General features: G+C 36.8%; 1 protein-coding gene and 1 pseudogene across 3 annotated transcripts; both read right to left on the bottom strand.

The window, feature by feature from the left end:
• Positions 1 to 1401: 1401 nt before the first annotated feature.
• Positions 1402 to 6875, bottom strand: LOC127173378 (gastrula zinc finger protein XlCGF57.1-like). 3 transcript variants are annotated; one of them, XM_051123232.1, is made up of 3 exons: positions 6568 to 6875; positions 5405 to 5773; positions 1402 to 3787 (listed from the first exon to the last, which is right to left on the bottom strand). In XM_051123232.1, exons 2-3 carry the CDS (start codon positions 5475 to 5477, stop codon positions 2631 to 2633), a joined length of 1230 nt encoding a protein of 409 aa, XP_050979189.1. In that variant the 5' UTR covers positions 5478 to 5773; positions 6568 to 6875; the 3' UTR covers positions 1402 to 2630. The 3 variants fall into 3 exon arrangements, with proteins under 3 accessions (XP_050979189.1, XP_050979197.1, XP_050979182.1); XM_051123240.1 differs by having other exon boundaries at positions 5405 to 5793; positions 6568 to 6666; XM_051123225.1 differs by lacking the exon at positions 5405 to 5773.
• A 1011-nt stretch (positions 6876 to 7886) lies between these two features.
• On the bottom strand, positions 7887 to 14911 carry LOC127176412 (oocyte zinc finger protein XlCOF6-like; annotated as a pseudogene).
• Positions 14912 to 15057: the final 146 nt, after the last annotated feature.

Below are 15057 nucleotides of genomic sequence, written 5' to 3'. Positions count from 1 at the left end.
TTGGGCTCAGTGTTTTACTATACAAAATCAAATAATTTCTCATATCAAACTAGTACAGTCCTACATTCAAACAAAACACAGCCTAATTCACAAGAAAGGTACATTCAGCATGGGGGCCCAGAATGTTTCAGAACTCTCAATCTCTTTTCAGAGGCTTTTTTGTGAGCTCTGCTCTGACAGGTTGGCCGCACACCACATATGTCTTTTACAGTAAAGATGATTCTTGAGAGCTTCTTGTCATAGTGCACACACAAAACATACAGAAACTGTAATGATAAAAAATATTTTAAAAGATTTCAAAGCCAAATAAAAATTTATACAAACGAAAAGAATTTTTCCTTTTTTTAATCTCTGTTATTGACTCTAAAATTATTTTTAGCTATAGCACCATCCAACAGTGGTTATTTCTTAGACTGGTCCGACTCCAAAAAATACTCTGCTGTTATGTCTGGAACACATTTAGTGCTTTTAAAGAATTTATATAAAGTATCTATTTAACATCTGACAGGAAAGGTCTCATAGACCTACTGCAGATGAGCAAACGCTCCAAAAACACGTCTTATATGAAAACATGCATCAAATCACATTTTGCTTAAACCCATTCACCACCCTCCCATTATCTGTTGTTATTTCACATCTCTTCTTTTTTCCCGTGAAGCTGCTGAAACTTTGTATCTTGAGCACTAATGAATAAATGAATGAATGAATGAAGAATGATCACCAACCTCTCTGTTCCTCTGTATCTTCATATTTCACTCTGCACGGCTCAGAATAACTCATGTCTTCACTTTCCACTTTAATGAGCTCCATTATTATGACAGAATGTCTGAGCTGCAAAAAGATGCACTAATTACACACAAACTACCCCTATTTTTTTATCTGGAGTTACTCCTGTTTGTTTGTAAACAATGACATATATGCAATTATTAATCTAAACCCCAACTTGCTTATTTCTTTAGCGCAGTTAAAGTGCACACACAGCAGGACAGACTTTAAAGTGTGTGCGTTAGAGTCACTAGATGTGAGATGCGCTGCATTACTTTGTATGGTGTTGTTTTTCTTTGGTTTGATGGGGGTTCACAAACCGACTGAATGCCGCCGCCTACTGGACTGCTGCTCAATATTGCAGTGCCACATTACCTGGGTTAAGGCTAGAAATACAGCTCTAGCTACTGGGCATGCGCACATCAATATAACGTTATTTTTGTATTTTGTATTATAGTAAGGGCTAAGTTTACGGTTGGGGTAGGTGTACACATTAAAGAAAACGCTATCCAATAGGTAGAACAATTCATTTCATTGTTAGTTTCCGGTCAGAGATGTATCCCTTCTAGCCATAACCCATTACCTGGGCTTCTGATTTGTTCCAAAAGGTCTGATTTATCCCAAGATGAAAATCCGTTTCTAACCACATTTAGCCCTAAACATTCATAAAAATATGCAACAAGTGGGGCAATATATCTGGATAAATATATATATGCAGTGCTGTGTACACTACACCCAGACTTTTATTATTTTCAAACATCACTCCTGTTCAATCACCTATGATTTTGAAGCAAAACTATAGCTACCAAGAATAAAAACAGAAAGCATCATATTTTTATACAGAGGTTAGAAGGTCTGTGGCTCCATGTACAAATTGTTGAATGTTACATTTTGTAAAATCCAAATGAGGGTCACTGAAGAACAAATAATGGTGAAATCTGTCATTCTGCCTTTAACTTTCGAAAGGAAAATGTAATTTGCACATACTTTGACAAAAATAAATTACTACGTAAACACTGACCTATTGGATTTAATATTTTGGCTTTCATTTGTTTGTCTGTTTGGGGAAAATAAATAAATAAATAACAACAAATTCTACATTACTACCCTGGAAAGTTTCTGAAATTTCTGAAATTCAAAAACTTTACTGGGTAAAAACATGTCTCTTTCAAGATAATATATACAAAAAAATTCTGTAAAGACACTTACTAAACTTTCTTTACAGAAATTTAGTAGTATATATTATCATGAAAGAAGCATTAAAAAGTAAACGATGGCATAATTTTCATTGTTGGGTGAACTATCCCTTTAAAAATGTTAATGTAGATTTTTTTGTGGAAAATTGTCACTGCTAGACGCCTTTTTGACATTAAATAAATAATTATTATTGCTGTACCCTACTCAGACATAAACTACCTAATTCATTCCCTACACAAAAGTACATTACCAATACTGGTATGAACAAAATGACCTTATTTTATTACTAATATTTCACAATAACAAGTCAGAGGTCTTTAACCCTGCCTCTGGGGATCCAGTTTCCTGCACAGGTGTTTCTTGTATTTACTTAAAAACTGAGACGCATAAGCTCAGCTAAAAATCTTTTTTACTTGTTCGACTGAAGAAACAAAGACATCTACATCTTGGATGGCCTGAGGGCAAGAACTGTCCCTTTAAGACCTTTAGTTTGTTGAACAAGTCAAAACGTCTTTCCACCCCTTATAGAGACAGTTCAATTCGTTCCTCACTAAAGCCAATGCACTGAAGTTTCGCTTACTGTGACAGTCTGGACTGGAGCTTTCACATGCGTGTGGAATTTCTGGTGCTCTTTTAAACCTCTTTCCACAGAGCACACGTAAGGCTTCTCATTCGCAGGACTTTTCAAGCGGATTCTCAGGGCTGATGGTGACGTGCAACTTGTTCCACACTGATGATTTTTCTCCAGAGTGAGACAGCAGATGAATTCTGAGATTGCTGGACTGTGTGAAACGCTTCCCGCACTCGTCACACGCGTACGGCTTCTCTCCCGTGTGAATCCGCATGTGTATATTAAGACTCGCTTTGCGTGGGAAGCTCTTCCCGCACTGATGACACGCGAAGGGCTTCTCCCCTGTGTGAGTTCTTATGTGACTCTTCAGGTGACCTTTCTCTGTGAAACTCTTTCCACACTGAGGGCAGGTGAAAGGTTTCTCGCCCGTGTGAATCCTTTTGTGACTTCGCAGATGACTACTCATTATGAAGCTCTTCCCGCACTGAATGCAGGTAAAAGGCTTCTCACGGGAGTGAATCTGCATGTGCAACTTAAAGCTCGCTTTACATTTGAAAGTATTTCCACAGTGACAGCAGATGAACGGCGTCTCGTGAGTGTGAATCCTCATGTGCATCTTCAGGTTGCTTTTCTGTTTGAAGCTCCGTCCGCACTGAAGACACGTGAAGGGTTTCTCTCCACTGTGAGTTTGTACGACGTGCATATTAAGGTTTCCCTTGCACGTGAAGCTCTTTCCGCAGCGATGACACGCAAAGGAATTTTCTCCATTGTGATTCCACATATGAGTGTTCAGGTTTGCTTTCTGTCTGAAACTCCATCCGCACTGAAGGCAGGTGAAGGGTTTCTCTCCAGTGTGAACTCTTATGTGAGTCTGAAGGATTTTTTTGTCTCTGAACGTCTTTCCGCACTGAGGACACGTGAACGGCTTCTCTCCGCTGTGAATTCTCATGTGCGAATTAAGCCTTTCTTTACGTGTGAAACTCTTTCCACACTCCACACATGCGAACGGCTTCTCTCCAGTGTGACTTCTTACGTGCTTCGTCAGGCAGTGTTTTTGTGTGAAACTCTTTCCACACTCGGAGCAGGTGAATGAAGGCTTGGCTTGTTTTCCTTTGGTCTTTTCTTGGCTCAAATGCTCGACACTCTGTGAGCAACTAAAATGTTTTTCTGCAGGACTGAAATCAGAGCAATTCTGATTGTAACGGTGCTCCTCCACAACATCATTCAGCCTGTTATTTTCTTCCTGCACTAAATCTGTGAGAACAAAACAAAAAGTAAAAATTAATTCCAAGAAAGGGAATTCGTGTGTGTCGGTCCATCTAATATTATTTTTATTAATAATAATACTAATAATATATATTTTATTATTTATTATTATTTTTTATGTATAGTGATGAAAGCCAAAATATTAAATGTCGTGGATGAGTAATCCACTATTTTGTAGAGGGGGGTCAAAATGGCAATTTTCACCTGAGACTCAGAGTCAAGTTACAGGGAGGTAAAAATGACTTCAGAAAGATGGCAGCATCATAATGTTATTTTTACACAGAGATTAGTAGGTCTATTAGTAAAATCTGTTGACTTTATCAATCTTTGTTGCATTATGTGCCAATGGTGATCATTCAAAGTGGAGAAAACAGCACTTTTCAAGTTTGTTCTCCAAAGTTTGTATGCCTGTAACTCAAGAAGTATTAAAGATATCCTAATGTCCTTTAAGTTGTTGGGTCTTAACAAACTTTCCTTTTGGCATCTTTATTTTTAAGGCCTTACATCATTCAGTTCCAGAGAAATTTCAATATGGCCCCAGGAGTAAATCATTAAAATGTGCACATTTTCAGTGGTCAAAAACCAAATGTGGGTCAGTTTACAAAAATATGAGATTACTTTTCTTTTAAAGAGGAAATGTCTGAAGAACAAATAATGTTGAAACTAGAGATGCATCTCATTTCCTTCTGTCAGGATGACTGCATTGAACATACCTGTCTGAGTGCCATAAATAATCTTTCTTCAAAGTTTGCATGCCTATAACTTAAGAAGTATTAAAGACATCGCAATATGATATTAGATTTGAGTTGTTAATCAACTGGAATCTTAATTTTCAAGGCCCTACATCATTCCATCCCAGAGATATGAGGATCTCAATGAGGCTGCAAGTCCAGATTGTTGAATATGAACCATTTTCAGTGTTTGAAAACCAAATGTTGGTCACTTTGTTTACAGCTGATACTTATTTTATTTAAAGAGCAATGTCTGAAGAAGAAATAATGTTGAAATTAGAATTGTATCTTGTTTCCCTCTATCAAAACAATTGCATAGAACACACCTGTCTGAGTGCTGAAAGTGCACTGAAATGATCAAAGTGGAGGCACATTACCTTGATCTCAGTCGTCTATTCATAAGATTACAATGTTTATATAAAAATACGTAAGGCAGTAAAGATACTAAAAGAATATCTACCCAATATCTAAAAAGGTATTAACATATCTTTACTACTTCCTGAGTTTCAGGCATGCAAACTTTGGAGAAAAAAAAAAAGTGCTGTTTCCCCATTTTTCAGTGGTCACCATTGGCACACAATGCAACAAAGATTGCTAAAGTCAACAGATTTTACTAACAGACCTACCAATCTCTGTGTAAAAATAACATTATGATGCTACCATCTTTCTGAAGTCATTTTTACACCCTGTAATTTGACTCTGAATCTCAGGTGAAAATTGCCATTTTGTCCCCCTTTACAAAACAGTGGATTACCTCATAAAGATTCATCCATGACATTTAATATTTTGGCTTTCATCACTATACATGTCTATCTTTCTTCAGAAAAAAACGAAAACAAAACAATCAATCAAATCAAAAATTTGAGCTCAGGACCTTTGGTTAAGTTGACATGGAATGACCCACAGATTTTTCTAGGTCTGTCTTTAGAGTGGACCATTATCATCATGCTGAAAGATAAACATCCTCGTCAAGGCCTGCAGTTTTTGTGCCAAAATAATCTGGTATTTGACATGATTCCTTCCGTCTGCCCCAGTCCCAGCTGCTTGAACCACCATGCTTCATTGTGGATATGTAGGTGTTGGTGTGGTGTTACTTGGGTGATAAACAGTCACTTTCATGCCAAATAAGGCCAGTTGTTCAATTTGGTTTCAGCAGACCAACAGCCCAAATCCAATCCAAACCAAATCGGGCTGTAGACAGGATCGGCCCTGCCATTTGATCATCTGATCTGGAGCTCTTTTGCTGGAAAAGTGGGGAAAAAACTGACAGGGGTCTGACATGATGAATCATGAATTAAAATCTGTGATTCTAACAAGGGTGTGCAGTCAGTTTATAGTCATTGTATACCATAAATGTAGTATATGAAAAAGGGTCATTCTGTGTCGCCTCAACCAGAGGTTGATATTAATTGTTGATCATTTTCTGCAGGAAAGCCAAAATATGAAACGGCAAGAATGCATATAATATGTAGAGAGGGGTGAAAATGGCATTTTTCACTCATCATTTTGGGCAAAACCCAAAAGGATTTTATAAATCTTTTTTTATAATGTTATAAAGCATTGTTTGAATTTAGACAGCGATTTGTTGGTCTGTTACTAAAATCTGTTGACTACACCATCTTTCTTGCAGTCCAGAAATTAGACGGCACGCCTGCAACTCAGAAATGTAGCATTTATATCATTGTCATTGTAAAATTGACATATTTCTGTACTACAAAGAAATTGACTACAGTGTAAATACTGATTCATGGCATTTTTTGTTTTCATTATTTGTGTAAAACCCCTCATTTTACCCAGATTTGACATGGAAGACATGATATAAAATTTAGATTAAATAATTTATTAATTGGATCAGACGTTTAGCAAGTCGTGGAACAGTTAACTTGGGCTCTTTTTCTATGCAAAATAATGTCATTTCCCAAATCAAACCGGTAACGTTACACTCTTATTCAAAGAGAAGATCATACGCTCTAAAATGATGTCTTAGTAATAATAAAGTCTTAGTTTGTAATGAATGAATGAAGAATAATCACCAACCTCTCTGTTCCTCTGTATCTTCATCTTTCACTCTGCACGGCTCAGAATAACTCATGTCTTCACTTTCCACTTTAATGAGCTCCATTGTTATGACAGAATGTGTTATGACAGTATGATCGGTAGTTTCATCTGGAGTCACTCCTGCTTGTATGCAAACAATGAGAATATATGCAAATATTCACCTGAATCCCATCTCGCATATTTCTTTAGCGCAGTTTAAGTGCACACACAGCAGGACACACTTTAAAGTGTTTTCGTTATATTCAGTAGATGTGAGATGCGCTGCGTTACTTTGTATAGTGTTGTTCTTCTTTGGTTTGTTGGCGGTTCACAAACCGACTGAATGCCGCCGCCTACTGGACTGTTGTGCAGTATTGCAGTGCCACATTACTTTCTGAATCCCCTTAATAGGGTGTGACAAGTGCTGGGTAGTAGCCAGTGCTGACAAGTAACTAGTTACATGTAACAGAAATATGTAATTTAATTAGAAATGAAACATAACTCTAACCTGTTACAGTAACAGAGAATAAAATGTGTAATTAAATTAGTTTCTTATAAAAATGTTACCAATTACAAAGGGGGTTAGACTTTAAAGTCACTATGTAACCTCAGACGATTTCACAGTAAAAGGAGGTGTTAAAGTGGTGGCTGAGCTTTAAAATTAAATGATCATTTTGAAAGTCTGACAGTAATAAGTGTTGAGTACTATTGTAAGGTTAACATGAAGAAAACATTTAGAATTATACATTTGAAAAAGTAATTAAAACATAACCAAATGTAATCAGTTACATTTTTAAATAAAGTAATTGAAACAGTTACACTACTTACTACATTTTAAATAATGTAACTTGTAATCTATAACCTATTACATTTCCAAAGTAACCTTCCCAAGATAGTCACCAATTAATCTAAATTGCGTCACCAGAGTCCAAAAATTAAGTACTTGTAATTATAATATATTACATTTTTTTATAAAGCTCATAATAAGATTTCAAACTACTGAAATCAGTCTGTGCAAAACTTCGCTCCATTTTATTTCTGGTGATTTCATAATATACAATTAGAATGATATACACTACTACATTACTGAGCGATAAGTAATAAAATGATAATCATAAAGGACACATCTGGCATATGTACTCATAACTATCACATGCCCAAAGAAGACTGCTTACTGCAAAGCACAAAATCACAAAACTGGAATGTACTTTTCACCTCTGTAAGATTGAACTGTTAGTCAAGCCACAGACATAAGAGAGTTTTCTGTATCAGCAGAAAGTAGTGTTTATTTCTCAATACAACACTGTTTAACAGCACAGGTATGAAATGGAAATAGCAACATCAAGGTAAATAGACATAAATGTCATTGATAATTAATTTGGCGCTACTGCTCCACCCAAAAATTTCAGTACAAACATTCATATTTAGACCTTAATTTAAGATTTATGCATTTGAATTGCATATAAAATTATAATCCATTTGGATCATTAACATCAACTCAGGGTGGTCTGAATTTGTCAGTCATACATACATTTAAATAACTGCATTTCAATTTTATTAATTTATTTAGTTTAATTTATGTATGACTGGGCAAATATGCATATTAAGTGAATAGTTTGCTCAAAAAATGTAATTAGCTGGAAATGTCCACACCCTCAGGCCATCCAAGATTAGGATGAGTTTGTTTGTTCATCAGATTTGGAGAAATGTGCTCAATCACTTGCTCACCAATGGATCCTCTGCAGTGAATGGGTGCCGTCAGAATAAGAGTCTAAACAAAGCATTATTATTAATTAAAGACTTAGTTAAAAACATCTTAGTGGTGGATTTGTTTTACTTTTTGTCTTCTAAAGACGTTAATTGATGTACTGGAGTGGTGTGGATTACTTGTAGATTACGAACTCTCATCCTGACGGCACCCATTCACTGCTGAGGATCCACTGGTGAGCAAGTGATGGAATGACACATTTCTACAAATCTGATTAAGAAACAAACTCATCCTAATCTTGGATGGCCTGAGAGTGAGGACATATAAGAAAATGTTCATTTTTGGGAGAACTATTAAAGTTTACTAGTTTGTTCACGTTTACATGGTGTCCATGTCTTTGTTCAGTGAGCAGTGTGTTTTTTTATGAGTCCGTAGATTTCTTGACGTATCGAAACTCCTTCCACATGAAACGCAGTGATGCGTCTTCTCTGTGGTGTGAACCCGCTCGTGTTTTTTCAGGTTTCCAGGCTCCGCGAAGCTCTTCACGCAGATTGCACACTTGTAGGGTTTTTCTCCAGTGTGGATTCTCTGGTGCATTTTCAGATGAGCGGCTCTAGTGAAGGCTTTACCACACTCAGAGCACACATGAGATTTCACTTTCAGGATCGACGGGGATCCCAAACACGGATGGGTTTTGAGGCCGACGATCTGAGTGAATCTCCTTCCACACTGATGGCACATGTACGGCTTCTCTCCGGTGTGAATCCGCATGTGAACGTTCAGGTTCGCTCTCCGTTTGAAGCTCTTCCCGCAGTGCTGACACAAGAAAGGCCTTTCTCCAGTGTGAACCACGCTGTGAATTTTAAGCTGTGCTTTCTGAGAAAAACTCTTTCCACACTGAATGCAGGTAAAAGGCTTCTCATGAGAGTGAATCTGCATGTGCAACTTAAAGCTCGAGTTACATTTGAAAGTATTTCCACACTGACGGCAGATCAACGGCGTCTCGCGAGTGTGAATCTTCACGTGCATCTTCAGGTTGCCTTTCTGTCTGAAGCTCTGTCCACAGTCAGGACACGTGAAGGGTTTCTCTCCAGTGTGAATCCGTATGTGATTCTCAAGAATGTTTTTCTCTTTGAAACTCAGGCCACATTGATGGCATGTGAACGGCTTCTCTCCGCTGTGAATTCGCATGTGCATATTAAGGTTTCCTTTGCACGTGAATCTCTTTCCACACAGATGACACGCAAAGGGCTTTTCTCCATTGTGATTCCACATATGAGCGTTCAGGTTTGTTTTTTGTCTGAAACTCTTTCCGCACTGAAGGCAGGTGAAGGGTTTCTCTCCAGTGTGAACTCTTATGTGAATCTGAAGGATTTTTGTCTCTGAACGTCTTTCCGCACTGAGGACACGTGAACGGCTTCTCTCCGCTGTGAATTCTCATGTGCGTATTAAGCCTTTCTTTACGTGTGAAACTCCTTCCGCACTCGGGGCAGATGAATGAACGTTTAGCTTGTTTTCCTTTGGTCTTTTCTTGGTTCAAATACTCGTCGCTCTGTGAGCAACTAAAAGGTTTTTCTGCAGGACTGAAATCAGAGGGATTCTGATAGTAACAGCACTTCAGTTCTTCCTTCACCTCCATCAAATCTACAAAAAGAGTCAAAATTCTTGGTAATGATATTTTTATTAATAATAATATATTGTCTAATAATTGGGCATGTTAGTGGGAATTAACTAAATAAATGCAAACTCTTTATTTTCTGGGGAAAGCCAAAATATGAAATGTAATGAATGAATGAATGAATGAAGAATGATCACCAACCTCTCTGTTCCTCTGTATCTTCATCTTTCAGTCTGCACGGCTCTGAATAACTCATGTCTTCACTTTCCACTTTAATGAGCTCCATTGTTATGACAGAATGTCTGAGTTTCAAAAAGATGCACTAATTACACACACACGATCCGTACTTTAAACTGGAGTTGCCTTGTTTGCAAACAGTGAGAACATACTGTAAAAATACACGCAATTATTCACCTGCATCAGAACTCCCATGTTTGTTTGCACACACAGCTGGATGGACTTGTTAGTGTTTTCGTTACATTCAGTAGATGTGAGATGCGCTGCATTACTTTGTATCGTGTTGTTCTTCTTTGGTTTGATGGCGGTTCACAAACCGACTGAATGCCGCCGCCTACTGGACTGTTGTGCAATATTAGGGAACCACATTCTCTGGGCTTTGTTTAGTCCGTCTGATTTGGTTTAAAAGGTCTGATTTATCCCAAGATGGACATTTAGCCCTAAAACATTCATTGAAATATGCAACGAATGGAGAAATATATCTGTATATGCTCCCACTAAGTCAAATAATGAGAAAGAACCAAATTGCCTATCACAGCTATGCTGATGATACCTAGATTTCTTAGCCTTATCACCAAATGACTACAGCCCCATTGATTCCCTCTGCCAATGCATTGATGAAATTAACAGTTGGATGTGCCAGAACTTCCTTCAGTAAAACAAGGAGAAAACTGAAGTCATTGCATTTGGAAGCGAAGAGGAAGTTCTTAAGGTGAATGCATACCTTGACTCTAGGGGTCAAACAACTAAAAACCAAGTCAGGAATCTTGGTGTGATTCTGGAGTCGGACCTTAGTTTCAGTAGTCATGTCAAAGCAGTAACTAAATCAGCATACTATCATCTCAAAAACATTGCAAGAATTAGATGTTTTGTTTCCAGTCAAGACTTGGAGAAACTTGTTCATGCCTTTATCACGAGCAGGGTGGATTATTGTAATGGTCTCCTCACTGGCCTTCCCAAGAAAACCATCAGACAGCTGCAGCTCGTCCAGAACCAGAAAATCTGAGCATATCACACCAGTCCTCAGGTCCCTACACTGGCTTCCAGTTATATTTAGAATTGATTTTAAAGTACTTTTACTCATTTATAAATCACTCAATGGCCTAGGACCTACATACATTGCAGATATGCTCACTGAATATAAACCTAACAGACCACTCAGATCATTAGGATCGAGTCAGTTAGAAATACCAAGGGTTCACACAAAACAAGGGGAATCCACTTTTAGCTATTATGCTGCCCGCAGTTGGAATCATCTTCCAGAAGAGATCAAATGTGCTAAAACATTAGCTACATTTAAATCTAGACTCAAAACTCATCTGTTTAGCTGTGCATTTACTGAATGAGCACTGTGCTTCGTTCGAACTGATTGCAGTATGTATAATCATTTTCTGTTTTTAACTGTCTTAAATTTATTTTAAATCATTTTTAAATCATTATATCAATCAGTTTTTACATTTTTTGTTTTATTGTTGTGATCATAGTTTTTATGATTGTTCTACTTCCTTTTTTGTGAATTATTGTTTTTATTATTGTTTTTATGATTGTTCTACTTCCTTTTATGTAAAGCACTTTGAATTACCTCTGTGTATGAAATGTGCTATATAAATAAACTTGCCTTGGATAAATATGTATTCTGTGTTGTGTACACTACACCCAGATTTAATTCTTCCTGAACATCACTGCTGCTCAACCACCTGTGATTTTGAAGCAAACCAGCCAATAATAAATGAAACCTTAGAAAGGTTGCATTAGAAAGCATTGTTTTATTTTTATGCAGAGGATGGAAGAACTGTTCCCAACATCTTTTAATCTAAAGAAAAAGTTACTGTTATTACAATACTAATATGACTATTCATGTATTCAATTCTTTACTTTCAAGCGTTCAGAATTGAGCTTTTATTTTATTAAACACTGGTGATAAATGTCAGTTCACAAAAATGTTGGAAATTATGCAAATGCCAAAATAATGCGCATATAACTCTAGGTTTAATCAACTTCTGATGTGTTTGTGATGTGCCTCTATGTGTCAGTGTTATGAATCATATTTTGTATTTATTACGCTTTTGTATTAATTACATTTAACTACTATGGATTGGCAAAATAAAATACATATTTGCCTATTTTTCTTATACCAAAAGAGAACAGACAGATCTGTAATCAAATCAGATCAATGTATTGTGCTACATTTATTGTGTATAAAAATCTATAGTATCTGTCATGGACTATCAACACTGCAGTGAAAGTCAGGCCGAACACAATACACATGAAATACTGAACACAGTATACACATAACACATAATAAATGCTCTTTTTGCAGGGAGGAGAACGTTTGAAGTTCACAAACGTACAGTATGTTAAATTATATGTCAAAATAACATACTATATATATATATATATATATATATATATAGTATGTTATCCATATATATACAGTACGGTGCAAAAGTCTTAGGCCACTAGTATTTTCACTGCTTTTACATTTCCAAACATTCTGTTTGCCATTAATTGTAATAATCTAGTGAGATTTTTGTTTGCACAGGCAGTCTGACAGCAGCCAGTGCTCCACACAGACATCTGATCTCACCGTCATCCAGTCTGTCTCTGGAATGACATGAAGAAACAGAATAACTGAAACAGACTAAATCCAGAAGAACTGTTTCAACATCTCCAAGATGTTTCAAGTAACCTACCTGCAAAGCAACCTGAAAAACTCTGCACAAGTGCACATAGGGCAAAAGCTACTTTAAATGCAAAGGATGGTCACATCAAATGCTGATTTATTTTAGTTAATAGAAGTTCATTGATAAAGAAAATCTATTTATGACATTGTTTTTGAGAGCATCCTCATTTTATGTGCCTAACTGCCTAAAAATTTTAACAGTACTGTAGCTTTGTAGATATAGGTCTCTTAAAGCATCTTGGAGATGTTGCCACAGTTCTTTTGGATTTAGTCTGTCTCCGTTTTTTCTGTTTCTTAAGACAGACTGGATTGAATGATGGAGAGATCACATCTCTGTTTGCACAAAGAGTCTGACAACAGCCTGTGCCCCATACAAAAATCTCACTGGATTATTATAATTAATGGCAAAATGAATGTTTAGAAATGTAAACTGATATTTCCTACTGACACACTACAGCAAAAAAACGACTTTAACTGACTTTAAACCATTTTTTAGCTGATGAAAATACTAGTGGCCTAAGACTTTTGCACAGTACTGTATATATATATATATATATATATAATAACAATAAATAATTTGATTCCTCGTTATCTGATATCTGACACAAAAGAGCACTGTCCACATAAAACATGCATTACTACAACATGCAAAGCACTTGTCCTGTGTGTCTTTCTCAATCACAGACTGCTAAATATAATTTCTAAAAAAAGTTGGCGGTTAAAAAAAAAATCACTTTTTAGCAGCTGTTTTGCAGTTTTGGGAGAAACTGCACAAGCTATATTAGATTTGAAATGGAAAGAAACCTGTGCTCAGTGGTGCAGTATAATTTCTGAATGAACGGTCATATGCCTTGTTATGTTACTCAGATGTTTGAAAGTCCTTCCACACTGAGGGCAAATGTAAGGGTTTTCTTTGGTGTGAATCCTTGCGTGCGTCTTCAGATGCTCTTTACGGGTGAAGCTCTTTCGGCACTGGTGACAGGTGTGCGGCCGTTCTCCAGTGTGAATCCTTCGATGTCTCTTTAGGTCGCTTTTATGTGTGAATCTGTTCCCACACTGCGGACACGTGAACGGACTCTCTCCGGTGTGAATGCCGACGTGATCATTAAGGCTTCTCTTATAGGTGAAGCTCATTCCGCACTGACGGCAGGCGAAGGGCTTTTCTCCGGTGTGAATCCGTATGTGATCTTTAAGGTTTCCTTTCTGTGTGAAGCTCTTTCCACACTGTTGGCAGGTGAACGGCTTCTCTCCAGTGTGAATCCTTATGTGAGCCTTAAGGTGACTCTTTTGTGTGAAACTCTTTCCACATTGAGGGCAGGTAAGAGAATTTTTAGGACTTCCGTTTTGTGAGCCATTAAAAGACTCACGTCCGGTTCTCTGATACTGATGTTTGTCATCAACTTCACTTTCTTCTTTCACCTCCATCAGCCCTGAAATGAACATGTAGACAAACATTAATCAAAGGGAACGAACCAATTATACAGCATTTTTGCTGTAGTTTTAGCTGTCGCCAGAATGAGTATTTCTGTCGGGAGACATTGGTTCAATTAAAATAGTGAGAATTTAATTGAATGAGATGCCAGCACAGACTGGGATCACATTAATGATTAAGAATGAAGACCAACCTCTTTGTTCCTCAGCATCCTTCAATTTATAAGCTTCTGGATCACTAACGTCTTCACTTTCCTCTTTAATAAACTCCATCTTTTTAGTACTTTTCATGAAGAATATGACACCAGGAGTTATTCCTGCTTGCTTGAATCTGAATGAACAAACTCCATGTTATAATACTGTTTCACATGGAGATTTTGCTCGCTGTGTCATGTTTAAAATGAAGAAAATAATTACCTGAAATAAATAAATGCAAAGTATGTCTTTTTGGTTTTTGTGTGGATGAACTTGACAAATCAAATTTTAAACCAAATACAAATATTAATGTGTACATTCACATAAAGCATTACAGCAGTATTCTAATTTAATTTCATTTCTGTTGCTTTTTAAGCTCATTATTGTCCTGCTGTGGTATATTTGCAAAAACTTTAAATTCATCTGCTCGCTCGGAAATACTGATGGACTCAAAACAACAAACCTCAGCTGAAACACACCAGCCTGGTGCAGCATTATGACGAACAACAACACAGATCAAAATAAAGGTCCTGTTCATATACATCGTCACCTGATAATAATAATAATAATAATAATAATAATAATTAAGATGTCTATTACAAGTTATTCATTTTGATA

Source organism: Labeo rohita, chromosome 2 (assembly GCF_022985175.1).
Source record: "Labeo rohita strain BAU-BD-2019 chromosome 2, IGBB_LRoh.1.0, whole genome shotgun sequence".
NCBI lineage: Eukaryota > Metazoa > Chordata > Actinopteri > Cypriniformes > Cyprinidae > Labeo > Labeo rohita.
The sequence above is the reverse complement of the archived record's forward strand: the minus strand, read 5'-3'. Positions and strand labels throughout refer to the sequence as shown.

What these genes read in the sequence shown, in the direction of transcription:
- LOC127173378 (XM_051123225.1), bottom strand. Translation starts at nt 6,652, where the DNA reads ATGGAGCTCATTAAAGTGGAAAGTGAAGACATGAGTTATTCTGAGCCG. An exon ending in AGATACAGAGGAACAGAGAG is followed by an intron (nt 3,788 to 6,567) that starts GTTGGTGATTAT and finishes TTGTTCTCACAG; the next exon opens with ATTTAGTGCAGGAAGAAAAT.